This window comes from Phaseolus vulgaris, chromosome 8 (assembly GCF_000499845.2).
Source record: "Phaseolus vulgaris cultivar G19833 chromosome 8, P. vulgaris v2.0, whole genome shotgun sequence".
In the NCBI taxonomy this organism is placed as follows: Eukaryota; Viridiplantae; Streptophyta; class Magnoliopsida; order Fabales; family Fabaceae; genus Phaseolus; species Phaseolus vulgaris.
The window spans coordinates 24,142,862-24,170,369 of record NC_023752.2 but is presented as its reverse complement, the minus strand read 5'-3'; the positions used below and the strand labels follow the sequence as shown (position 1 = coordinate 24,170,369).

The 27,508-nt window shown below is 45.6% G+C and overlaps 1 protein-coding gene across 1 annotated transcript; it reads left to right on the top strand.

The window, feature by feature from the left end:
• Positions 1-26,832, top strand: LOC137824795 (uncharacterized). The gene is made up of 3 exons (XM_068630474.1): positions 1-140; positions 25,954-26,417; positions 26,516-26,832. Exons 1-3 carry the CDS (start codon positions 1-3, stop codon positions 26,830-26,832), a joined length of 921 nt encoding a protein of 306 aa, XP_068486575.1.
• The last annotated feature ends 676 nt before the right edge of the window (positions 26,833-27,508 follow it).

Genomic DNA, 27,508 nt, shown 5'->3' with positions numbered 1-27,508 from the left:
ATGGCTACACTCACCCCATCTTGTCCTGTGGCTGAGCTCCATGAAGGTATCTGTAGGAGTCACATCAGTGGACGAGCTCTTTCATCGAAGGCTATTCGAGCAGGATATTACTGGCCAACCATGAGGGAGGACTGCACGAGGTACGCACAGTGATGCAAGCAGTGCCAACAACACGTCGATTGGCATCATGCGCCCCCGAAGGAATTGCGGTCGATCTACAGCCCATGGCCTTTTCATACATGGGGGATCGACATCCTGGGTCCGTTTCCTCTAGCAGTTTGTTAGATGAAGTACCTGGTGGTAGCCATTGAGTACTTCACCAAGTGGGTAGAAGTCGAGCCTGTCGCACAGATCACAACCCACAAGGTTCAACACTTTGTGTGGAAGAACATAGTTTGTCGTTTTGGAATTCCAAAGCGGTTAGTATCTGACATTGGCACCCAGTTCGCAAGTCAGCAGCTAGGAAAACTATGCACAAAGCTCGACATCAAGTAGGTGTTCGCCTCAGTAGAACACCCCAGATGAATGGGCAAGTCGAATCTTCCAACCGAGTCCTGCTCAGGGGCCTAAAGAAAAACTGGAGAAAGCCAAGGGAACTTGGGCATACGAGGTTCCTAAAATTGTGTGGGCTTACCATACCACTCCCCAATCCACCACCAGGGAGACACCTTTTAGCCTGGTGTATGGATCGGATGCCATGATTCCCGTCGAAGGAGAGTTCGTCACGATTCCAGATCTTCTTGGCCGAGGAGTTTAACGAGGAAATGAGAGTAAACTTAGATATGATCGACGAAGTTAGGGAGGAAGCGCGCATCAAGGTCAAGGCCTTGAAGAGGAGGGTGGAGTATAAGCACAAGTCCAAGCTGCTCATCCCTATTAGTTGGAGAACAAGTTGTCTCCCAAGTGGACTGACCCATTTCGCGTGATAGAGGCGCTTGGGAACAGAGCGTATAGACTCGAGACATTGAAAGGCAGAATTATCCCCCGAGCATGGAATGGGGTCAATCTTAAGTTTTATTTCAGTTAATTACGCCATTGTATGCAGTACGAACGTTTAAGGGGACACGTTTTTCCCTTATCAGGGTTTTTTAATGAGGTCGCCAAATAAAAGTTATTTGAAAACTATGCGTGCAATATGTCGTGATAAACAAACAGGGTTCATAATGAATCAGGGTTCCTAGTGAACCTCCCCCTTTGGTTAAACACTAAGGGCGGGAACAACAGAGTTCATAATGAATCAGGGTTCCTAGTGAACCTCTCTCTTTGGTAAGACACCAAGGGCGGGAACTACAGGGTTCATAATGAATCAGGGTTCCTAGTGAACCTCCCCCTTTAGTAAGACACCAAGGTCGGGAACAAACAAGGTTCATAATGAATCAAGGTTCCTAGTGAACCTCCCCTCTTCGGCAAGACACCAAGGGCGGGAACAATCAGGGTTCATATCGAACCAGGGTTCATAATGAACCTCCCCCTTTGGTAAGACACTAACAAAACTCAGTGAAGTCACCCCTTGGCAAGATCCCAAAAGAAGGAGCGAAACCTCCATTTTAAGGAGCAGCAAGGCTCATAGTAGTTCGGGCAATACCTCTTACTCTGAGAGCACAGGTCGCCACTCACACAGAGAAGCCTCCCTTTAGGGAATACGCACATATAAAGCAAAACAATTGGTAAGGGAATACCTGTTGAGCAGCGAAGCTCTGAGCTCAGGTACTCTAAAAACATAACTTTACCATTGGTTAGTCAGGAGGACCGTGCTACTTAGGTATGGACGATTGTTGGCGTTCGATTAGTTGTCAAAATCGTTTCAAGACATACACTATTAGCAAGCTAGTTGGAGTGAGAAAAGGAAAACATTCACACACACACACACACATATATATATATATAATTATCAATTGTTTGTTAAATTACAAAATAAAGGCAATAGCGGGGAAGTTCACCACCGCTATTCCGCATCTACTAGCTGTCCATCCACGACAACTTTACCTAACCCCATCTGGGAGAGATCCACCTCAGGGTGTACATAGGTGACTTGGGCCATGGCATCTTCGAAGCCCGTTGCATAGGCGTCAGCGACATCTCTCATTAGCTTGTCCTTGGTATTTTGGAGAAGTTCATCCTTTCGGACTAGCTCCTCCTTTTACCTAGCCATCTTCTCGTCCCTATCGGCCAACTCTCCCTTCAGCCTCTCCACTTTGGTGCGAAGGTCGTTGTTCCTGGCATATAGTCCCAAGGCTTCTTGGGACTTCCCAAACAAGAGGGCCTTGGTCTCTTGGTGAGATATTCGAAGCTCCTCCACCTCCAGGGTAAGTCCAGTGACTTGTCGTTTGAGCTCAACAGTGTGGAGGACTTCTTTGTTAGCCAGTTCCTTCGTTTTTCGCATTTTGGAGAGGAGGAGACAGTTCGCAACTAAGCCTTCCCCTAATTGCCTTGACATGTGCTCCATTAAGGGATCCTCCTTCAAGCTCTCCAGTCTCCCTTTAACTTTGGTAGAAAGCAACATTTTTTTGCAGGAAGGAAGCTGGGTCTGAGGAGGAGTCCCATTGGTGATGGCATTGAGCTCTTCTCTTTTACGGTTTTTGGGTGGTGTGCGGAAGCTTAATGAGTTGTAGGTGGATCAAGGCTCTCCTAGGAGGTGTGGTAGCCTTGGAGGTGCATGAAGAGTAGGGAAATAGGAGAGGTTCGACCAACTCCCTTTGGTTGGTGAAGGGGTTGAAGATTAAAGCCCTAAATCTAGAGAGATTTAGGCAAGGGATTATGAATGGCACAAATTTGGCAGCATTTCAATACTCAATAATCTTCCAAATACATGAGCCAAGCACCTCAATTTATAGTGTTTAGAGGGCTGGAAATTCAAAAGAAAGTGGAGGGAAATTCAAATGAATTCCCTCCCAAAAGTGGAGCCCAAATCAGCACATGGGGAGGGGTGTGTCTAGTTTGTATTCTCACCCCCTCCATGGGCTTCCTAGACCGGCCTAGGTAATTTTAGAGGTTTTTAGAAACTCCAAGTTTACCTAGGTTGGTGTTTTAGGTGCCAAAATTAATTCTAAGAAAATTACAAATAAAGTTCCTATGCTAATTTTGACAAGAAAGTAAAAAAACTAATCCACACTAGAGTTTTATGGCATGTAAAAAATGTCCTTTTGACCCCTCTTTGACTATGACTCTAGTGGTTGCCTCAATGTAGCATCTTGGTGGCCTCTTCCAAGGGTTGGTGCTGGGGCCTCTTCCATCATCCCCTCCCTCTTGAAAAAGGATTTGTCCTCAAATCCATTGCTTCTTCTTCTTCATGGCTAGGGGGATGGATGTGGCTGGATGGTGTCCATCATCTCCTCCTTCTTGAGAAGATCTATCCTCAGATCTACATATTTGATCTCGGATAGCAGCCTCTTGCATATTCAACTAGGCTTGCCCCTCCCGGATCAAACATCCATCTAGGGGAATTATCAAATAAAGCAAATGAGTTAGTTGAAGCAGTTATATAAAAATCAATTTTATGAAGTTGCCATTTTTGTTTTTCTTTTTTTTTTGGCAACTTTATACAATATTTCTTTTTTGGTCGTTGTATGTTTTCTCTAATCCTCTTATGCATTTTAAAATTTTCAATTTTTGTTACTTTTTCCTTAGGCACAAATCCTTTAGGAATTGGTAACAACTCAAAAAGAGAAAGAGGATTAAGCCCACATACAACCTCAAATGTAGAAATATAAGTAGTTTTGTGAACTACTTTATTGTATGCATGCTCATCTCTAGAGTTGTGTTTGCCTTTTATGATTACTCTAGGCATAGCAAAAAGATCTATGTTTTCAATTTCATTTTGACCATTCTTTTGAGGATGATAAGAATTTGAAGAGTACAACTTAGTTCCAAGTTTTTCTAAAAGTATCCTCAAAAAATGGTTTTCAAATTTTAGAGCTCTTTTCAATACTATGCTTGGAGATAAACTAGGAAGTCCTATTACTTCTCTAGAGAAGAGCTTATCCATAAAAATGGAATCAATACCTTTTGTTGTCCAAGGAAGCTCTAATATAAAATCTAGGCTTATATCTTCCCATGGAACATTTGCAAAAGGTGAAGGAGTATAGAGTTCATGAGACATTGCCTTAGTTTTAGTTTTAAAACAAGAAATGCATCTAGGGTAATGTCTTTGAACATCGTTTCTCATGGGTGACCAAAAGAATTTTCTTTTTAAAAACTCTAGAGTTTTATCAACTCTAAATTGGCCCATGAGTTCTCCTTCATGAAGAATTTCTTTTTTATGTGTGAAAGTAGTCTCGTTGGTACGACCATTGGGCATGGAAAATTTAACACTTTGCAATGGTCGTCTCAATAAGACATGACAAGTTTCTTTAGGCACTGCATCACATAAAACTTTATCTTTGTAGGTGCCTATAGATAACTCGACCTTCACTTGTTGGTTATTTTCTATTTTCATATTTTCTTTACTCTCACTAGTTTCTTTTTCTTGGCTACTATTGCTATCTTTGTTCCTTAAGATCATAGATCTTTCATTGGAACAATGAGATGCTAATTGATCATTACCAAGGTATGTAAAACATGGAATTTTTCTAGCTTGAGTGTGTGAGATATGCTTGGATAGGTTTTGGGAAAGTTTTAGAGATGTTTCTTTTATATGTTCTTCCCCTCTATGGAACTCATCCTTGTCATAAGATACATAGTATGAACTTTGTTTTCGACTTGATTGTGTTTCTCAAAATTTGTTTTTCAACTTTAATGCTAAGTTGAATCAAGTCATTTAAATCTCTATAAGGTAAAAGTTCAACTTTGTTTCTTATCTCAAGTTTGAGACCACTTAAAAACCTAGTTATGGTGGTATGGTTTTCTTCATTAATCCTTGCCCTCTTAATATATGACATCATCTTTTGCCAATATTCATCTACACTCATATTTCTTTGATGAAGTCTTTGGAGCTTGTCCATCAACTTCCTATTGTAAAGTGAGGGAATATGGCGACATCTCAAGGCTCCCCTAAGGTCATTCCAATATGTAATGGGAGGGTCCTTGTGGAGATGTCTATCTCTTTTTAGGGCATTCCACCAATACATAGCATCACCTTGAAAACTTAAGGTAGCTAAGGGTACTTTCTTTTCTTCACTCACATGGCTGCAAGCAAACAATTGCTCTACCTTCATCTCCCAATATAGATATGTTTCTACATCTTCTTTTACTTAGAAATGAGGTAACTCTACCTTAACCTCCTTTAGGTTTTCTTGTCTCTCTTTTCTAGCTCTCCTAGGGGAAGGTTGATGATATTAATTTATCCTAAGACTTTCTTCCCCAAAAGAATCATGAACTTGAGATCTAGATGCATGAGAATGTATTTTTTTTTTTTGAGAATTCTCATCCTTTGCTTTAGTCAATTCATTAATTTTGGCCTCATCCTCCAATTGTCTATATGAAATTAATTGAACGTCCTTGGAAAGTTGTTTTAAAAGAGATTTTAAGGACTTCACATCACTTTCAAGAGATTTAGAGGAGTGATAAGACATGACTAAAACTTTGTGTATAGAAGTGCTTTACTTCAAGAAAGAAGAGGAAAGTTAATGAAGGTAGCTTTCCAAGTAAGAGAGGTGAGTCACTAAGGACTACTTAAGTACCAAGTCTTGCCTTAGCCAAAAACTATCCCTCAAAATCTTCACACAATTCTTTTTCTAAGTAAATCACTTAGACACAATGAGGATGGAGAAATCAAATTTTATGCAAGAAAACAATGCAAAGCTATTTAACAACTAAAGCAATTTATCAAAGCTTTAAACAAAGATAAGCGTAAGCAAATTGAAGCAAGGTTAAGCAAAAATTAACATAGAGAAATCTAGCTAACACAATTAACAAAAGCTAATCTACAAAGCTTAAACTAGTCGTTTCTTAGGTGAGGCTTCTTAGACACTTTGAGCCTTTGAAGACACACTCACCGTCTAATTCATGATTAATCCACTAATTAACAAAAGTGAAATGTAATTACAACTTAAGAAATGCAAAGAAATTGAATTGCACAAATTAAATTTCAGCTTGCTAAGCTATGCACTCCTTTGACTTGTTGTTGCTCTTCTTTGTTGTGTCCTTCAAAGTGTATGGTTTGTTTTTGGTATTTGTATTTGCTGCTGCCCCTTGCCTTGAACCTCTTATGATTTAAGCAATTAAATTCTCCAAAACAGTACCTACTAAGTAGAGCTAGACTCTCCTCAAGTCAATTTCCACTCAACAAGCACGAATTGAAATTTATCCACCAACAATATAGAGGTCAAGAAAAGAAAGCAAGAAACAATAAAATTTTTAAAACAACACCACAACAATTGGATTTAATGATATGACACAACTAGAAAAAGTTCAGAATGATATTGGACAAGCAAATAAAAATAGGCACTCAATAAAGGATGACACACAAAAGGAACCTAAAGAAAGGCACTAGAATTGATTTGAAAAACCAAAACAACACTACTGGAAAATCAAGGTTCAGAAAGCGTGACTTAAAATATTTATGCTGATCTGGCTATTTTGAATTTGCTTCTGAAAATTTAAACACAGACAATTCAGTTTCTTAGAAAACTTTTGGCGCTGGAATCACACCAAAAACATGCACCAATTAATTGTGATAATTTTTTCAAAATCAATGTCCAATTACCGCTAGTTTTTAGCGCCAGAATGCACACTTTTTTTTGTGTGATTTATCTTTTTTTTTCTATTTTGCCTTTTCAACTAATTATTTTTTTTCTTATTTTTCTAACAATTCAAACCACTGAAATCCATAATTTCATAATTTTATTTTAACATATTTAATTTTTATAATACAAAACAGCCAGAACAGAATTTGTTAAAATAGAGAATCCCTAAATTTGGAATTAAAAACAGAATGATAAACTACAAAAACACAATGGAATGAATGTGATAGAATTTGTATGGATCTAGCATACAAATATGAACTCAAACGAAAATGAAAAATGCACCAAAGGAACAAATCAATTCAGAATTCAAATTAAACACTCAAATCAAAACAAGAAACAAATGAATAAAGAAAAGTACTACTAAGATTTGTTGACAATTTTGGAATTACATGACTAGACAAAACTTATAGATCCAGAAAATAAAATGACTCAAACACATCATATGAACCGAACAGAAATTCAAGCAAGACTCAAATATCCTAAAATCAAAACAGAAACACAATTCACCATAGAATCCTACACAAAATTGAAAATAAGGTGCTCAAGAACAAATTGAACAATTTCTACCGATTGAAATGCTTAGAATAGCATCTAAATCAAATTAAAAACGTAAAAACAGCAAGAAAACATGAACAAAAGATGAACAACATGAAGATAAGAAGAACTCAAACAGAAAAATGAAAAGAGACATTTATCTCTTGAAGACCATAGCTCTAGATACCAATTGATGGCATTGAGCTATTCTCTTTTACGGTTTTTGGGTGGTGTGCGGAAGCTTAATGAGTTGTAGGTGGATCAAGGCTCTCCTAGGAGGTGTGGTAGCCTTGGAGGTGCATGAAGAGTAGGGAAATAGGAGAGGTTCGGCCAACTCCCTTTGGTTGGTGAAAGGGTTGAAGATTAAAGCCCTAAATCTAGAGAGATTTAGGCAAGGGAGTATGAATGGCACAAATTTGGCAGTGTACCGTCCCGTCCCCGGACGTTGACCAAAGCCAAAGTCAAAGTCAAGATATAGTGGGACCACTCGAGGGGTCCAAGGAAGGAAGTCAACGGATTGACCGCTTGAGGCGTCGCCAAGTTAAGAAATAGTCAAGTTAAGACATCGACGGTGTTACCCCCCGATACCCATGGGGTGGGAAAGACCATGGAGGGGGCAACACCGTGAGGAAGTCTTGGGCCCCGATAGCTCAGAACAGCAATGAATAGAAGAGAAAGGTGGCTCCAAGGCCATAAGTTCTAGTACCAGTAGGGGGTAACCTGACTCGTGAAGTACCCACGCCACCGCTGGGAGACCCTGGGACAGATACGACCTATGAGAAGGCCACGTCTAGGGGAGAACCATGTGTATGGTACGAGAGAAAGGTAGATACACTCCCAAGGTGAGTGACTAAAAGCTGGGGCGCATGAGTTGGTACCCAGAAAGTCACCCCCTGCGCCAGATGCACTTCAAAGAAAGAGGACTCACACAATGGAATAACCCTAAGTTGGGTTACGGCACTGTGGGGCCCTCTGCGTAGAATAATGATCAAGTCAGAAGAACACGTGGCAATAAGCACGTGTTCATCAATGTTTCAGTGAAAGTTTGCTAAGGTACGCGTTAATTTAGTTTACGTATCAAATGTTTCAAGGCACATTTTTATACGCTTTCAATGCGCTTCAACGCGCTTTAAATGCAGGAGGTGTATAAAACGGGGCCTTGGGACATTTGAAAGGGGATTCGAGTTTTGACCTAATTCTCGCAGTCTTACACATAGAAAAACCCTAGTTGTTTCGCTGCGCACCCACTATACGCACAGAAAATTAGGGCAACACGGTATTAGTTACTCAGTGTTTTCGACCACCTTCAGAGCATCCAGTCACGGTTCTCCGAAACGGAGGTGTGTCACCTTCGATGTTTCTCGCTAGCTGACTTGATCGTTGGAGTGCAAACGGCCGCGAGGGCGCCCCTTTGTTCACTTCTTTTCAGGTACTCACGGACGGAGCAGAACGAAGGTGCCCTAGCTCGTGAGGACAAGCCACGCATAAAGACTACACTGGTCAACCGGCGGGAACATTTGGCGCCCACCGTGGGGCTCGATATAAAACACCAGTCCCATTACACAGTTCCTGTACCGCCCTGGTGGTCGGAAGTGATGACGTGGCATCAAGCTATTGTATAGGCGTGTTGATGGGACGCCTGGCTGGCAGAAGGGAAGGAAGTCGGGGGGCTCGTGTAGTCGCCAGTTATTAAGTTGGCGTGCTCCGATCTCCAGCACACCAGAATCGGCGGTCACCGGGTTAAAGATGAAGTCGCTAGATGTAAACCCAGGCGACCAAGTGATCAGAGATCGCCGAAACAAGGACATCGCCGAAGATGAAGGCGGATAGGCATTTCCCAGCTGACCAGAGGATGAGGTCGGGGGACAGCTTGTTTGAGCATACACGGTGAAACAGGTGGTGCAGATCATGAAGGCGGCCGGCGAGACCACAGGGAAGGTATGTACGAAGGCACCCTACTCGCCAATTCAGTAGAGATCGCGCTCCAAGGCAACTATGCACTGAGTAGTATCATGCATAAGTAACTTAGCCAAAGGAGAGTCAGAAGCAGCGCCCAAGTCAAGGAGGCTCCAGATGATGGCACGTGTACGGCTGGATGCGAGCCACGTGTCCAGATGTGTAACTGCCAGGAGAGAGAAAGTGTCCAGGTATATAAGGGTTTCCCAACGAACTTCTGAGGTACGCACGTTCAGATTGTCTTCTTTACGCTTGCGAGTTCTAGAGTATACTGAGAGAGAGAACTGGTTCACGGTTCCTTGAGAGTTCTTGAGTGTTACTCTTAGTATTTGGTGGTTCGGTCACTGACTTGGGCGTTGGAGTGCGATCGGCCGCAGCGGCGCCGTTCTGTTCTTTTGCAGGTTCTCGAGGTGGATCGCGGTGAAGGACGGAGGTTGAAGCGGCGCACACGTCGATCCAAGTTTGACGAGGCAAAGCTCCAGCGTTCTGGTCAACAGGCAGGATCATCAGGCGCCCACTGTGGGGCTGTGTAAAACTTGTTCCCATCCACAGCGTGAGTTCTTGGAGGTTTTTGTAGTTTTCTGCGTGGTTGTGTGCTGGTGCAACCACTGTTCACTGATCATCTAAGTTTTGTTCGGTGATTTCGCGTTTTCCACCGTTCGTTTGGGGTTTTGTTCGGTGAGGTGAAGTTTTCTGCTGATTGCGCGAGTTTTGTTCGGTGAGATTTGAGTTCTTTGGCTTGTTTGGTTTTTCGTGGAAGAAGCGTTGGTTTCTGTGGAGGTTCGCTGTGTTCTTGAGGTTTCTTTCGCAGTTTCGTGAAGTTCTGACCGATTGATCGCTGAATCGATCGTCGCTGAAGGAAGTGTTGTTCGTTGCACTCTGTGATTCGCCAAGTTTCATGAGAAAAATGAGAAGCAACCGTTCAAGTCCAGTTGCGCCCGTTGCTGCTGAAGGCGCCGGCGCCATGACCATGGCGCAGATGGTGGAGATTATGCGTTCATTGCAGGCGAATGTGGAAGCCTTGCGCATAGAACAGGCGAGAATGCATGAGGACCTGGTCGCCTCTCGGGCCAGGAATGATGAGCTTAGCAAAGTGACTGAAGAGCTGCGTCAAGCTCTTCAGGAGCAGCGAGGGCGTCCTATTGCTAAAGAGGTCGCGCCGTCAACGCCGCCTCGTGTTTTTCCTATGCCTTTTGCTCAGGCGATTACTGACACGCCTATTCCTGCGAGTGTGGTACCTGTTAAGGCTGTTTTTACCGGCGTGGAGGATCCTGAGGCTCATCTCACCACGTTCCATACGCAGATGATGCTGTCAGGAGGATCAGACGCCGTGTACTGCAAGATGTTTGTAAGCACACTCCAGGGAACGGCGCTGGAATGGTTTGTGAGCCTGCCTACAGGTCACATAACCAACTTCCAACAGTTCTCAAAAATTTTCGTCGAGCAGTACATCGTGAACAAGGCACCGCCCAGGGTGTCTTATGATTTGTTCGATATCAGGCAGTATCAGGGAGAGTCCCTCAGGGACTACCTGAATCGTTTTGGGGCGCAGATGGTCCGATCGCCGGCCAAAGATGAAGAAATGCTGGTCTACGCATTTAAGAAGGGCGTGCTGCTGGGACCATTCTGCGAGGCATTGATCAGGGCTCACCCTGCCACGTTTGCTGAGGTTAGGCGACTTGCGGTGGCCCACATCGCCGATGAGAGTGAAGTCGCCGAGAAGAGAGGAAGCGTGGCTCCCGCTAGGCCACGCGCCCAGACTAGGATCCAGCCACAGAGGGTGCTGGAGACAGCGGCGGCCAGGAGGGATCAGAGGACTCGCCATCCTTATGATCCAAGGAAGAACAAGGGCAGGGGCCAAGGACGCCCTCAACCAGCACGCCGGGAGTACAATCGTCCGCCTAAGCACAAGTTTGTCATGGGATTGGCGGACCTGATCGCCATTCCTAATATATCAGCTAGGTTGAAAGCGCCCGAGAAAGTGGGCGACTAGGTGCTGGGACCAAAGCCAGACGCCTGGTGTGAGTTTCACCAGGGCTTTGGCCACACCGTGGATTCGTGTTTGGCTTTAGGATACCAGCTCGATGATCTGGTCAAGAGCGGGTTCCTAAACGACTACCTGCTGGACAAAAGGACGGGGGGCGCGTCGAGCTCCCAACCAGCAGGTGGAGAGGCTCAACAGCACGAGATGCCTACACACGGCGAAATCCACACCATTGCAGGGGGTTTCTCGGGTGGTGGATGCACCGCATCACAGAGGAAGAAGTACGCAAGGTCTGTGATGACGGTGGATATGTTTGAAGACCACTCGCCGGATGTGGACATTACGTTCACCAAGCAAGATCTCCGGGACGTTGTGCCTCATGACAACGATCCCAAAGTCATCTCGCTAATCACAGCAGGAAGGAAGGTCCACAGGGTTCTGGTGGACCAAGGAAGCTCGGCAGACGTGATGTTCTGGCCGACTTTTACGCAGTTGGAATTACCCCTTGACCAGCTGAGGCCCTATGGAGGGTGTTTGTATGGTTTCGCTGGTGACCAGGTGGAGGTCAGGGGGTACATTGAGTTGAGGACTACGTTTACAGATGAGGCGGGTTCGAGAACAGAGAAAATCAAATACCTTGTCGTGAACGCTCCTTCAGCATACAACATTCTGTTGGGAAGGCCCACGCTCAACTGAATAGGCGCTATACCATCGACCCGGCACATGAAGGTGAAGTTGCCGTCTATGGAGGGGGTGGTGATCACCATAAAATCCGACCAGAAAGAAGCGAAGAAGTGCTATGAGAATAGCCTGAAAAACAAGAGGTCGGTGAGTTACGTGACAACCACCCCGCCTCCCGGTGTGAAGCCCAGATCGACGGTAACAGAAGAGACCGCCGGAAGAGACGTGGTGATGGTGGATGCTAAGCTGGGGGAAGGGAACGCCGGTCTGGAGGAAGAAGAGGCAAGGAATCGCCCTGAGGAAGCGAGGGAGCTGGGAATCGCCAGGGCGGTGATCGCCAGAGAGACCAGGCCAAAACCTGTCGAGCAGTGGCTCGAAAAAGAGATCGGAGGAAAGATCTTCAAGCTGGGAAGATCTCTGGAGGTTGAGCTCTAGGACCAGATCGCCAAGGTGATAGAGCGGCATCTGGATGCGTTTGCATGGTCCGCTTCGGACATGCCCGGGATCGATCCCGATTTCTTGTGCCATCATTTGGCGATGGACAACCAGGTGAGACCAGTACGACAGAGGAGAAGGAAGTTCAATGAGGAGAGGAGGCAGGCGATCAGGGACGAAACCCAGAAGCTCCTCGCTGCAGGCCACATCAGGGAAGTCCAGTACCCTGAATGGCTGGCAAATGTCGTGCTGGTGAAGAAGAGTAATGGGAAATGGCGCATGTGCGTCGATTTCACTGATCTGAATAAGGCTTGTCCAAAGGACTCATATCCTTTACCAAGCATAGATGCCCTGGTGGATAGTGCTGCAGGGTGTAAGTTGTTGAGTTTCCTGGACGCCTTCTCGGGGTATAACCAGATCAAGATGCATCCCATGGATGAAGAGAAGACTGCCTTCATGACCGAGAGATCGTGCTACTGCTACAAGGTGATGCCGTTTGGGCTGAAGAATGCGGGGGCCACGTACCAGAGGTTGATGGATCGAGTACTTGCACCAATGCTGGGAAGGAATGTGCAAGCGTATGTGGATGACATGGTCGTGACCTCGCCAGAGAAAAGCAAGCACGTTGCGGACTTGGAGGAGTTGTTCACGACGATCGCCAAGTTTAGGTTGAAGCTGAATCCTGAGAAGTGCATCTTTGGCGTGGAGGCTGGGAAGTTCTTGGGATTCCTCCTAACTGAAAGAGGAATAGAAGCCAACCCGGACAAGTGTGCCGCCATCTTGGCGATGAGGAGCCCGGCCACTGTGAAGGAAGTACAACAGCTTACAGGTTGGATGGCCGCCCTGTCTCGCTTCGTGTCAGCTAGCGGAGAGAAGGGCCATCCCTATTTCCAGTGTTTAAGGCGCAATAACAAATTTGCCTGGACGGAGGAGTGTGAGGAAGCCTTCGTCAAGCTTAAGGAATATCTGGCGAGCCCGCCAGTTTTGTGCAAACCGCTGGTGGGAACCCCTCTCAGGTTGTATTTTGCTGTAACTGAGAGGGCGGTGAGTGTGGTGCTCGCCCAGGACCAAGATCAGGCTCAGAAGCCTATTTATTTTGTTAGTAAGGTGCTGCAGGGCCCTGAAACGAGATATCAGGCCCTGGAGAAGCCTGCGCTGGCTGTGGTATTTTCGGCGAGGAGGTTGCGCCACTATTTCCATAGCTTCACGATACTGGTGATGACCGACCTCCCCCTCCAGAAGGTCTTGAAGAAGCCCGACGTTGCGGGAAGGATGGTGAAGTGGGCGGTGGAGCTGTCGGAGTTTGACATTAAGTATGAGCCCCGAGGTCCGATTAAGGGACAGATCTTCGCAGATTTCGTGGTCGAGCTCTCGTCTGAGGCGACACGAGTTGAAGGGGACGACTTTCGTTGGGTGCTTTCAGTGGATGGATCGTCGAACCAGCAGGGTGGCGGCGCTGGAGTCATCTTTGAGGGACCCAACGGCGTGCTGATCGAACAATCTTTGAGGTTTGCCTTCAAGGCCAGCAACAATCAAGCAGAATACGAGGCGCTGGTCGCCGGTATCTTGCTGGCCAAAGAGATGGGAGCTAGGGTGCTGATGGCGAAGAGTGACTCGCTGCTAGTCACGGGGCAAGTAACAGGCGAGTTCCAAGCTAAAGATCCACAAATGGCGGCTTACCTGGAATATGTGCATGTGCCCAGAGAGCAGAATGCCCGAGCTGACTTGCTAGCTAAGCTCGCCAGTTCAGGCAAGGGGGTAGGCAGAGGACGGTGATTCAAGAAACTCTGAAGACGCCGAGAGCATTTGTAGCAGATCACCTGGTTCTTCAGATAAGCAAGTCGACGGAGAAAGCGGCGAGGAGTCACAGATCCCTGACTCAAGAGACCTTGAGGTCGCCAAGAATAAGAGCATGTCGGGAAGAGAAGGTGAGCATGACGCAGGTCTGCACGACCCACGAGCTAGACACCTGGGTGACACAGTATAAGCGGTGCCTGGCAGATGGCCTTCTCCCGCTGGATCCGACAGAGGCTAGGAAGATAAAGAAGAATTCTAGCAAGTTCACAATGATTGATGGCGAGTTGTACAGGTTTGGGTTCACTCACCCACTCCTGGAGTGTGTGCATGGCGAGAAATGTGCAAGAATTATGGCAGAGCTCCATGAAGGGATATGCGGAAGCCACGTCGGGGGTCGAGCTCTGGCCGCAAGGACTCTCCGTGCAGGTTACTACTGGCCAACAATGAGAGAAGATTGCAAGAAGTATGCGCAGTGCTGCAAACAATGCCAGCAGCATGCCGATTGGCACAAGGCGCCTCCCGAGGAGTTGAAGTCGATTTACAGCCCTTGGCCGTTTCATACATGGGGAATCGACATCCTGGGACCATTCCCGCTGGCGATCAGGCAGATGAAGTACTTGGTGGTGGCGATTGAGTATTTTACCAAGTGGATCGAAGCAGAACCAGTGGCCCAGATCACCGCACACAAGATCGAGGGTTTCGTGTGGAAGAGCATTGTGTGCCGATTTGGTGTGCCCAAGCGCCTGGTGTCGGACAATGGGACTCAGTTTGCAAGTCACCTGTTGAAGAAGCTGTGCGAAGGGGTGGGAATTCAACAAGTGTTTGCATCCGTCGAGCACCCTCAGACAAATGGCCAAGTAGAGTCAGCCAATCGGGTGCTGCTGAGGGGGTTGAAGAGAAGGCTAGAGAAAGCCAAAGGAAGTTGGGCTGAGGAGGTACCCCGTATAGTTTGGGCGTACCACACCACCGAGCAGTCAGGAACCCACGAGACCCCGTTCAGCTTGGTCTATGGGTGTGACGCAATGATTCCAGTGGAAATCCAAGAGATCTCGCCGAGATTCCAAAACTTCGTGGAGGAAGACTCGAATGAGGAGAGAAGGTTGAACCTGGATCTACTGGATGAGGTCAGGGAAGAGGCGAGATTAAAAGCTGAGGCGGTGAAGAGAAGGATTGAGCGAAGATATAACTCGAAGGTGATGCCGAGACAGTTCAGAGAAGGCGACCTGGTGATGAGGAAAGCCCACCAGTACGAGATGGAGAATAAGCTGTCGCCTAAGTGGACGGGACCGTTCAGAATAACCGAGGCGCTCAGGAACGGCGCCTACCGCTTAGAGACATTGGAAGGAGGGGCGATTCCTCGCACTTGGAATGCCACGCACCTCAAGATGTATTACAGTTAAGAACTTTGTAAGTAGAGACAAACACGAAGTTATGTTACAATGTTTCTGTTAAAACAGTTTGAAGGGGGCACTCTTTTTTCCCTAAGGAGGGTTTTTAATGAGGCCACCCAATAAAAAAGAGTTTTCGAAGCTTAAAGTTGTTTCAGATTGCATGCTTGTTGTTTTTTGAAAGTTTTGAAGAAAGACCTTGTCACTTATATGTGATTTAAGGCAAGTTAAAGATATATTGCATGCTTTCTAAAAAGTTAAAGTCCTCATCGTCTTTCGGCGATTGGAGGCACCAGTTAAAGTTAAAGTCCTCATTGTCTTTCGGCGATCGGAGGCACCAGTTAAAAGACCTCAACGCCCTCGCGCGTCCTGAGGCGAGATAAAAGACCTCCTCGCCGTCGAGCGAGTGCAGGCGAGGAAGAGTGAAAAGTCCTCAGTGTTTCTGGGGGAGAGGAGATGTAACCCCTGGGGCAATGTAGAGGCACCAGTTAAAGACCTTCTCGCCTATGAGCGAGTTCAGGCGAGTTAAAGACCTTCTCGCCTATGAGCGAGTTCAGGCGAGTTAAAGACCTTCTTGCCGATGAGCGAGTTCAGGCAAGATAAAATCCTTCTCGTCTCGAACGAGTTCAGGTATGGTGTAAAGGGTGGAAGAAGTTTGGAGGGTGGCTAAGGTAGGTTCGAAGAGAACGCTTAGTCACCCGGTCTTTTGTTCTGAAGTTCAGGAAGGTAGAGAAGGATCCGAAAGGCGCCTCTACCCCCCAGATAAGGGAACAATGGCCAAGTTGTGAAGGCAGGAAGAAGCTGATATCGCCAAGAGTCTTTGGCGACCAGGAAAAGTTCAAGCAAGAGCGAGAAAGTCAAGACCCGTTTTGATAAGGCAGATCAGATGAGCGGTGTCTTAAGCCGTTAGTTGAGTTGAAGTTTGTTATTTGAAGAGCGATTTTACGCTAAGGTTCATTGCCTTGAGATTACAAGTTGTTAAAAGTGATTGTTATTCGAAAGTCAGTGGTTCGAAGCAGTTAAGTATATAATCGCGCTTACGAAATTGCTAAGTTAATTTCTTGAAGAAAATTATACAAGAAGAGATAAAGCAGACGAAGAAGTTACAAGAAGAATACAGAGACTTTATAATAGAGTGCGATCAGTTCAAGATACATATACAGAAAAAGGGAAAGTTCATTACAATCATATGTAAGGAGAAAGCATAAAAGTAGTGGATGGAGGGAATCAATCAGTCTTCAGCAGGAACAACCTTCCCGTCCACCACCTCGTTATTGAGAGACACCATGGTAAGATCTAGATCGGTGTACAGGCAGGCGAACTGTTCCTGGGCGGCCTCGAATCCAGCTGCAAGAATCTGGGCAGAGCTCAGATCAAGTTCTTCGATCTGTTTCTTTAACCCCTCGTTCTGCTGCTTCAGCTCTTCAGCTTGTTTCTTAAGTTCTTCAATGGTTCCCCGAGTTTGAAGAAGGTCTTCAGCAACCTTCTTGGATTCTGCCTGCACCTGGCCCAGTTCAGCGGCGATCTTCCCGTTTTCTTCGTTGGCTTCGGCGAGCTTGGCCACGGTGATGGAAGAGGCCCAAGCACAAGCCCACATGCAAGCCCACCAAAGGGTAGATTTGGGCCAACCATAGAGTTATGGCCAAGAGGATCCAAGAAGACGTTCTTTTACATGTTCAAATGCCATAAACTCTAGTGTAGAGTAGACTTTAATTTCTTGTCAAAATTAGCATAGGAACTTTATTTGTAATTTTCTTAGAATTAATTTTGGCACCTAAAACACCAACCTAGGTAAACTTAGAGTTTCTAAAAAAACCTCTAAATTTACCAAGGCCGGTCTAGAAAGCCCATGGAGGGGGTGAGCATAAAAACTAGACACACCCCTCCCCATGTGCTCATTTGTGCACCCATGTGCTTCACATTTACATTTCATTTGGCTAGCATTAGGGTTGCATTATGGTCCTCCTTAGCCTATAAAAGGAGGAGCCTACACCTTGTATTTTCAAGTTTAATTGAGTAAGGTTATGCTGCCATTTTTGTGCACAAGCTTTACTTCTCCTAGAAATCTAGGCTCTAAACTTCAATCCCTTCACCTTCTCCCTTGAGCTGGCCGAACCACTCAAACACCATACTCATCATGCACCTACAAGGCCAACACAACTCCTAGGAGGGTCTTGATCATCTCACCCATTGCTTCCGCACCTTATTTTCTACTTTGATTCAAGAAGAACACATGAAAATGCCATCACACGGTGTCGTCTCTCTCTTTCTCCACCTTCCCCAAAAAGACCTCCCGATCGGCTGACCTTTTCTCGAGGTTCTTCACCTTGGCGGCGTCAGCTTTGATCAAGGCCTCCAGGTCAGCCACTTTGACGCGATAAGGTACTAGCTTGCTCTCCAGCTCAATCTTCTCTTGAGCCAAGAGCTGCACCTTATGGCGTAGATCGGTGGCCTCCTTGCGCGCCACCCGGAGCTCGGTGCTCATGGCATCTTCTACTCGGGAGTGTTCGATCTCGGCGAGTGTCAGATTGCAGGATAACCTCTCCGCCTCAATCCTTATGGTGTTATTCTCAGCTCGGAGTGTGAAGAGGTCATCCTGGAGCTTCCTGGTGGAGCTCTCCACAGCTTTAGATATAATGGAGGGGAAATCCTCCGCCATCATCTTCAGTTTTGCTGAGAAGGGCTCCCACACCCTTTTGACCTCAAGAGAGAGGTTTGCTTGTGGAGGCACAGGGGGGGCTTGTTGTTGGTTTTCGCCGCCACCTTCTTGAGTTGGTTGCTCAGTGAGTGCTTCTTGGCGTGGTGGCGACGTCGGGGATTCAGTGATGAAGATTGGAGAGTTGTGAGCACCCTCATCCCTGACTGGTGCGGCGTTTGCGGTTGAGGCATTTGAAGGAGGACCCCCTCCAGCTGATACATAAGGCGTGGAGGCGCTCGGGGGGTCCTCCATGAAGTTAGGCTCGGCGGCCTCAACCGCAGGAGGTGCAGACGCCAGAGGAATCGTTTGGACTGGCGAGGCGGGAGCTGGTGGAGGAAGCAATGTTGGGGGTGGAGCAGGTGTGGATGGTGGTGTTGATGTTGGAAGAGGAGGTGGAGCAGATGGTGAAGAGGGCGCCACCCTCTTCCTCTTGGTGACGAGGCCATCTTCAGTCGCCTCGTCGTCTTCTTCTTCTTCCTCATGAACCACTTGAGGGGCTTTCCTCTTTGGTTTCCTGAGGATAAGTTTTTTGTGCTGGTTGGCGGGCTGGGCCTCGGAGGAAGTTGGGCCTTTGGGCATTTCATGTGTTCTTCTTGAATCAAAGTAGTAAAAGTGATGCGGAAGCAATGGGTGAGTGAAACAAAGCCCTCCTAGGAGTTGTGTTGGCTTTGAAGGTGCATGAGGAGTGTGATGTTTGAGTGGTTCGGCCAGCTCAAGGGAGAAAGGTGAAAGGATTGAAGTTTATAGCCTAGATTTCTAGGAGAAGTAAAGCTAGTGCACAAAAATGGCAGCATAACAATACTCAATTAAACTTGTAAATACAAGGTGTAGGCTCCTCCTTTTATAGGCTAAGGAGGACCTTAATGCAACCCTAATGCTACCAAAATGAAATGCAAATTACATCCAAAGACTAAAGGCACATGGCCGACCCTAGCCTAAAGATTCCTTCTAGAAAAACGCACCAAATCTTAACAAATCTAGGTTAAGTCCTTATGAAACCATGTGTGCTATTTACACCACAATTAATACCATGCTACCCTTAATGGGCCGTCCATGTATCTTACACAAATCTTTCTTGGATTCACATTGGTCTAGACGCTTCCTCCATTGGCCTAGACGCTTCCTCCATTGGCTTGGACGCTCCTCCCATGGCCTAGACGCTTCCTCCATTGGCCTAGACGCTCTTGGTTTGGCTTTGGATGCCTATGTCTTGGCTCTTGTCTTTCTTGTGAGGTTGTGCTTGCATTTATGCTCCTTATGTAGCCACTCCTTATCATGGTCTAGACGCTCCATATCTTAGGCTAGACGCTCCTCTTTGAGTCTAGACGCTCCTCTTCATAAGCTAGACGGTCTTAGCCTTGGAAGCTTGGCTTTCATAGTGTGGTGAGCTTGGGCCCTCCTCCATCAAATCCCGTTAAGACTCATCCACAGGCGATCTCCTGGGTGTTTGGCTTCGAAGAGGAAGAGAAAGACGTCCACTGACGCTGGCAGCCCCAAGTGGTCGCACATGATCTGGAAGGCCCGCACGAACGCCCAGCTGTTGGGATGGAGCTGGGCGGCGGCGATGTCGAGCTCGGTAAGTAGCTCTCTTTCAAAGCGAGTGAAGGGAAACCTAAGTTTCACCTTCTTGAACAGGGTGGTGTATATGAAGCAGAACAACCCGCCGGTGTTCCCTTTGTCGTCGGCGCACACTGGCATGTCGGGGGAGCAAGGTAGCACCACCATCTTGTCGTCATGCTCCTTGTGGAACGACAGGTGAGGCTCGTCCCCCTTCTTCAGTCGAAGAACTGCCCCAGCAGAGTTTACAGAGGAGGTTTCCTTCAACAAGGTCGAGGTGGCCCAGGGGTATAATTTTTTGAATCTGGGGTAGGAACGGAGGCTCCTCCGGCGACAGGTGGAGTAGCCTGAGCCAGGTTAGAGCGGGAGGGTGCAAGCCTCTCAGCCTGGGAAGAAGAAGCACCAGGTGCTCGCGGTTGGTTGTGTGCTTGAGATGAGGGGTTTCGTGACGAGGGAGGAGGATTTGGGGTGATCTTTGAGCGAGCCATCTGCAAAGGAAGAAGAAAAGAAAAGGTGATCAGGGTTCGTAGAGGCTGACTCGATCGTGAAAGAGGGGTGAAAAACGAACGAACGAAGGTTCTTTGTAACGAAGACGAAGCCCTAAGTTACGAGAAAGGAGAAACAGGAAAAACAGCCCACAGCGTATGCACCAGACAGTTAAAGGATGATGCGAATCGGTTAAAATGCAGGAAAAACCAGCATAAGGAGTAAAGGAAGTACCTTTTTATGATCGGAAGAGTGATGAAGGAAGTTGGTGATTCAGGAGGTTGAAGAACGTCGAGAGCTTTTGCAGAAGAAAGTTGAAGTGTCTGAGAAAACGAAGAAGTGATGGAACAGTAGAGTGAAATGGGTTTAAGGGTTTTTTCGAATGGGTTTGGGAAGCGCAAACGACAATTGAAGGTAACCGTTGATGAAGCCACGTGTCGAGCGATGGGAGGAGTGTTTGGTGGAGCGTCAGGAAAGCAGAAAGTACAACCGCTTGGAATTCTGCGCCAGCGCCACGTAGATCGGTGTTGACGTGACTCCTTTAGTCTTTTCGCTGGACAAGTCTTCGCTTAAGACTGGGGGGCTTGTGTACCGCCCTGGTGGTCGGAAGTGATGACGTGGCATCAAGCTATTGTATAGGCGTGTTGATGGGACGCCTGGCTGGCAGAAGGGAAGGAAGTCGAGGGGCTCGTGTAGTCGCCAGTTATTAAGTTGGCGTGCTCCGATCTCCAGCACACCAGAACCGGCGGTCACCGGGTTAAAGATGAAGTCGCCAGATGTAAACCCAGGCGACCAAGTGATCAGAGATCGCCGAAACAAGGACATCGCCGAAGATGAAGGCGGATAGGCATTTCCCAGCTGACTAGAGGATGAGGTCGGGGGATAGCTTGTTTGAGCATACACGGTGAAACAGATGGTGCAGATCATGAAGGCGGCCGGCGAGACCACAGGGAAGGTATGTACGAAGGCACCCTACTCGCCAATTCAGTAGAGATCGCGGTCCAAGGCAACTATGCACTGAGTAGTATCATGCATAAGTAACTTAGCCAAAGGAGAGTCAGAAGCAGCGCCCAAGTCAAGGAGGCTCCAGATGATGGCACGTGTACGGCTGGATGCGAGCCACGTGTCCAGATGTGTAACTGCCAGGAGAGAGAAAGTGTCCAGGTATATAAGGGTTTCCCAACGAACTTCTGAGGTACGCACGTTCAGATTGTCTTCTTTACGCTTGCGAGTTCTAGAGTATACTGAGAGAGAGAACTGGTTCACGGTTCCTTGAGAGTTCTTGAGTGTTACTCTTAGTATTTGGTGGTTCGGTCACTGACTTGGGCGTTGGAGTGCGATTGGCCGCAGCGGCGCCGTTCTGTTCTTTTGCAGGTTCTCGAGGTGGATCGCGGTGAAGGACGGAGGTTGAAGCGGCGCACACTTCTTTTTCTTTCTCATTTTCTCTTTTAGTTTTCATTTTTATTTGGTCCTCATGAACCTCTTTGGGAGAGAGGGGTTTTAATATAACCTTGCGCCCTAGGAAGGAAAAAGACATTGTATTGGATAGGCCATCATGTAAAACATGTCTATCATATTGCCAAGGCCTTCCTAAAAGAAGATGAGATGCTTCCATGGGCACAACATCACATAAAACCTCATCTTTATACTTTCCTATTGCAAAGTTAATGAGGACTTGTTTATTCACCATGATTTCACCTACTTCACTAAGCCATTGTAATTTGTAGGGCTTGGTATGAGAGATAGTGGGTAAGGCTAACTTCTCCACAACTCTTGTACTAGCCACATTAGTGCAACTTCCCCCATCAATAATCAAGGAACATAACTTGTTGTTGATAAGACATCGGGTGTGAAAAATATTTTCTCTTTGAGTATCATTCAAAGATTTTGGAATTGTGCCCAACATACGTCTTACCATCAATAAGTCACCTTCACAAGGACTTTCACTCTCATTTTCACTTGATGGTCTAGAAGGTGAAGAATGCCTAGGTGAATTGGAATCATGCTCACTAACTACAATGCCTTCATGCATGTACATACTTCGTTTAGAAGGGCAATTAGCAGCAATGTGACCATATCCCAAACATTTAAAACACTTTTGACTAGACGATTTAATTGGGGATTTAGGCCTAGAAGTAGATGGCGTAGGATCCTTGGGTTTGAAAGAAGAATCTTTGGAAGGATGTTTAGAAAAAGAATTTTTGTTTCTCCAAGACTTGGAGTAGTATCCATCATTGGAAGCATTTTTGAAAGAGTTTTTCTTAGCAAGTTGGGCTTCCACCTTCATTGCAAGATGAACTAAAGAGCCCAATGATGAATACTCTTGTAACTCAACAATGTCTTGAATATCCTTCCTAAGACCACTCACAAACCTAGCAACCATGGCTTCTTCACTTTCTTCTAATTCAATTTTAAGCACAAGCGTCTCAAGCTCCTTATAATATTCATCCACATTTAGCGTGCCTTGTTGAAACCGTTGGAGTCTCAACATGAGGTCTTTCCTAAAATGTGGGGGCACAAACCTAGCGCGCATATGATCCTTTAAAGAGTTCCAAGAGTTCACGGGAGGACCCTTGTGATAGATAATGTCCTTTACAATTCCATGCCACCATTTCATGGCATAATCACTAAACTCTAGGGTGGCTAGCTTAAGCTTATGCTCATCTTGGATCTCATGGATCTCAAATATTTGTTCACACTTAGCCTCCCAATCTAAATATACATTTGGATCACTAGAACCATTAAAACAAGGTAGCTTGACCGAAGGAAGCTTGGACTTTGCATCATGATAGAAGCCATTGCCGTAGTGATTTCTTTCTCCTTGATGATGATGTCTTTGTCCATGGACTTGGGGTGGAGGTCTCCTTCTCCTATGCTCATCTTCACGGCCAACATCATTTGAAGAAGCCCTTGAAGATGGTCTATGAGAATGATGTCCATCATGGATAGAAGGAGATGGTCTAGCTTGTTGGACCTCCATCTTTTGCATTTTCTCCTCCAACCATCTAATTGTTCTTTGAGCTTCATGTAATTCACCAAGAATTGAAGCTTTGGAAGGAGAATTCTGCTTGTAGGATGCATCACTTGAAAATCCAGCCATTTGTAATTAAAAACAGCAAACACACAAAACAGCAAACAAGTTAAAAAATTAGCAAAAAAAACAGTGAGCTTGGCAATGAAACTGCCGAAGTGAAATGAGGCTGAAAAAAGAGATCACTCTCAAAGAAATAATGTTCTTGCACCAATCTGATCTTGAGGCCTTGGAATCCTCAAATGAAATATGTCAAAGCAAGCACACCAATCTCAAGAGCAACCACCACAAAACCAATGAAACAATAAAGACAAACAAGAAAAGGTATAAGCAAGGAAAGGTAATTGCAAAAGGAATACTATATGTAAGACAAACTCAAAGAGTAGAATGAAAGACAATCAAGAAAATAAAGAACTCAATGAGAAAAGTAGGCACACAAAAGAATACTTAAGGAAAAGTTCTAGAGTAGATGAAGAAAACAAAAAAATTAGCTACTGGAATTTTTTTTTTAAAATGCAAACTGTGCTTGATATTCACTGATTTAACTGGAATGATGTAGAGCGAACTGGATTATGAAATTTAAACCACAGAAACTTCAAGATGTTAACTCAATAATGGCACTGGGATCAATTAAAAACAGTAAGCCAATTGAGAGAAATAAATTTTTTAAAATCGCTGCCAGATTACCGTATTTTTTTCGGCAGAATTGTACACTTTTTTTATTTTATTTATCATTTTTTGTGTACTTCGTATTTTTGAATGATTCTTTTTTCTATTCTTTTCTAACACTTCGAATATCACAAATCCAGAATTTAAGAATTTTCCAGTGATTAAATCAATTGCAATAAGGAAAAACAGTAAGCACTTTTTTCAGAAACAGAGGAATCCTAATAGGAATAAAAAACAGGATTATGAACTAGCAAAGACATAATAGAAAATGATGTATTGGAACTTGTATAGGTCTAGAATACAAGTATGAACTCAATTCTAAAAAGAAAATGCACAAAGGATCAATATCAATTCAGAAAATTATAGACACTAAAGCAAGAAACAATCAAAACAAGAAAAGTACTACTAGAAGTAATGACAATTATGGAATAACATGACTAAGACAAAACTTGACATGATTACAAAATTAAAAGACATGACAAAAATAAACCACAAGTGAAAGGAAGCTTAAGGTAAACTCTAGGAAGGAGAATGCCATTCCAAAAGAGCAACCATACTCATATGAAGAATGAGTGCCATAAACCTTTTCACAAGCACTTGGTGTAAAAGAAAAACAGCAAGAAAACTCAATTAACACCTAAAACAGAAACTTAAATTGCAAGAAAATTAAAGAGCTCTTGAAATTAAAGTGCACACAACTCAACAATTAAACAAGAAGAACCTAAGACTCATGATACCGCATGATGTGATTCCAATAGCAACATAGAGAAAGGTTCTTGACCTTCTTAGGAATCACCTTGAGCTGGACATTAAAGAGGTACTTTTCTTAGAGTTGGATCATTGTTCTAAGACAAGAACTCACCAAAAAACTAGTACCAAATCCCAAACTCATTTGGATGAACCAAATATTGTCAAATTGAATCAACAAAGAGAATGAAAGCTGGATTGACCGAACAGAATTAAGCAAGTAAACATATGAACCGAACAAAATAGAAATTAAAAACAAAAACAGAACATAGGTGCTGGAAAATGGAAAAACCGAACCTAAACAACTCAAGAACACAAGGCAACATGAACAATTGAAAAAGAAGAAAGGAAGGAGAAGAGAGTGCTCATGAAGATGGAAGAATGTTGGATGATCTCGCCACTAGAAGTGTGGAATGCTCCTAGATGAGAGTGATGCCGCCACTTGAGGACTCCAATGATCCATCAAGATAAGACTAGAGAAGAAGGCTCCAAAAGCTCTCCAAAGGTCACTCAAAATTTGAGTAGAGTTTTCTTAGATTAATTCCAATCTGAATTTTACAAAGAGAGCACCTCTATTTATAGCCTAAGGTGCTGAAAATGCAAGCTAAAACAATTCAAATTTCCCCCCTAAATTCAAATGCAAGTGGCGCCTAAACCAAGACATGAGGAAGGTGTGATCCCTTCTCTCACTTTGGCACCTCCTTATTTACTCCTACACCTATCTACTAACACACCCCCCCTAAGACTCCTAACTAAAGACTAAAAGATGCTTTAACAATAGAGGTTTCTAATGTTTCCCTCTAAGCACCTTTCTAAACAATATTTATTTAAAACTTGGCCTTGCCCTTCATGGGATGGTCTTTGGGCTTTTGTGGGCTTTGGCCTTCTTGGGCTTGGGCTTTATCTTTTGCAAAGATTAACAAGAAAAACTTTAAATGTGAAGGCGAATGATCTTGTTCTTCATTATAAAAAGCCACCTTTAGTTGATTCTCATCACGCAGCCGCCCCAAAACTTTTGCTGAAGTAAGGTGTCGGGCAGTAGAACACATTGCCTCTGAGGGCGAAGCATACGAGAAATGCACGACAGCTGCACCTACACGCCCAAGAGCGCAGATGCGCACACAACCCGTTAGGGTCCACGAAGCCACCACAGAGAGAAAGAACCAAGACAGGAAGCGCACCTACGAGACAAGGAGGACCCTGCCTAGGGGTCGAGCAGAAGGAAGGAGAGAGGGAAATAGACCTCTAAGGCACAATTTTGTGGTGGAACTTAAAGACCTCATCGTTGTGCCCAACATAGCTGACAGGTTGAGGCCACCGGTGAAGTCTGACAAGGTGCTGGGACCTCATAAGGAATCATGGTGCGAATTTCACGAAGCATTCGGACACCATATTAACAGCTGCTTAGCCCTGGGCTATCAGTTGGATGAGCTTGTGAAGAATGGTTTCTTGAAAGATTATCTCGTTGGGTCCGCCGCGGCCACAGCCACGGCGGCACTAGAGGAAGGTCAGGCGCATGAAATGCCAACTCACGGAGAAGTGAATACCATTTCTGGCAGCTTTTCCAGAGGAGGAACCACTGCCTCTCAACGTAAGAAATATGTGAGGTCAGTAAGTTCAGTTGCTGAGGAATTTCCAGACGACCCATGGGAGTCAGACCTCGTTTTCACAAGGGCTGACCTACGGGATGTCGTCCCACACGATAATGACCAAGTGGTCATTTCAATAGTCACAGCGGGAAGAAAGGTTCATAGGGTCCTCGTCGACCAAGGCAGTTCTGCATACGTCATGTTTTGGTCGACCTTTAATAAGCTACAGTTGTCCCCCGACCTTCTGAGACCCTATACTGGATGCTTGTATGGGTTGCAGATAACCCAGTAGAGGTACGTGACTACTTGGAGTTGAGGACGACGTTCACTGATGGAGCGGCGTCGCGCACCGAGAGCATCCGGTACATGGTGGTCAACGCCAACTCAGCCTACAACATCTTATTAGGCAGGCCTACCTTGAACAGGTTAAGGGCAGTGTCCTCCACGCGCCACATGAAGATGAAGCTACCAGATCTTAGTGGCAAGGTGATCGTGATCAAGTCAGATCAAGAAGAGGCCCGTAAGTGCTATGAAAATAGCCTAAAGACAAAGAGAGGCGTGGTCATGGTGATTGAGCGACCACTCGTTTCAGATTAACAAATGGAGTTAGAGCCATTGGAAGAGGCGACACCCGCGAAGTCCACGCCAGTCGAAGCCACACCTGTAGGGGCGACCCCTATAGAAGATGCACATACAGAAGGAAGATACGGCGATGCCTCGCCGATGGAAGGAGTATACGGAGAGGCCTCGCCCATAGAAGAAGAGCCAGAGGAGGCGATGCCCGATGCATCCGTTGGGGCAACGCCTATGGAAGAGGACTCAATGAATGAGTCTCTTGCAGAGAACGTGCAGAATGAGCGACCCTGACCAGAAGAAAACATAGTAGAAAGGCAGATAGGGGGTAAGGTATTCAAATTAGGACGCTTGTTGAGCCAAGGAGAACAAGAAGAGGTAGCCGCAGTAATCTCGCGCCACCTGGATGCTTTCTCGTGGACCGCGGCGGACATGCCAGGTATCGACCCAAACTTTTTGTGCCACCATCTTACCATGAACGCCAAGGTTCGCCCTGTGAGACAAAGAAGGAGGAAGTTCAACGAAGAGCGATGCCTCATCGTGAAGGAAGAGACGCAGAAGCTACTCAGCGCTGGACACATCAGGGAAATACAATACCCTGAGTGGCTAGCCAACGTAGTCCTAGTGAAGAAGGCGAATGGGAAATGGAGAATGTGCGTTGACTTCACAGATTTGAACAAGGCATGCCCCAAAGATTCGT

Bases quoted from the DNA above. Each gene is read 5' to 3' on its own strand.
- LOC137824795 (XM_068630474.1), top strand. From the start codon at position 1: ATGGCTACACTCACCCCATCTTGTCCTGTGGCTGAGCTCCATGAAGGT. The intron at 141-25,953 runs GTACGCACAGTG...CATAGCTGACAG, and splicing joins ATGAGGGAGGACTGCACGAG to GTTGAGGCCACCGGTGAAGT. The intron at 26,418-26,515 runs GCAGTTCTGCAT...TATGGGTTGCAG, and splicing joins TAGGGTCCTCGTCGACCAAG to ATAACCCAGTAGAGGTACGT.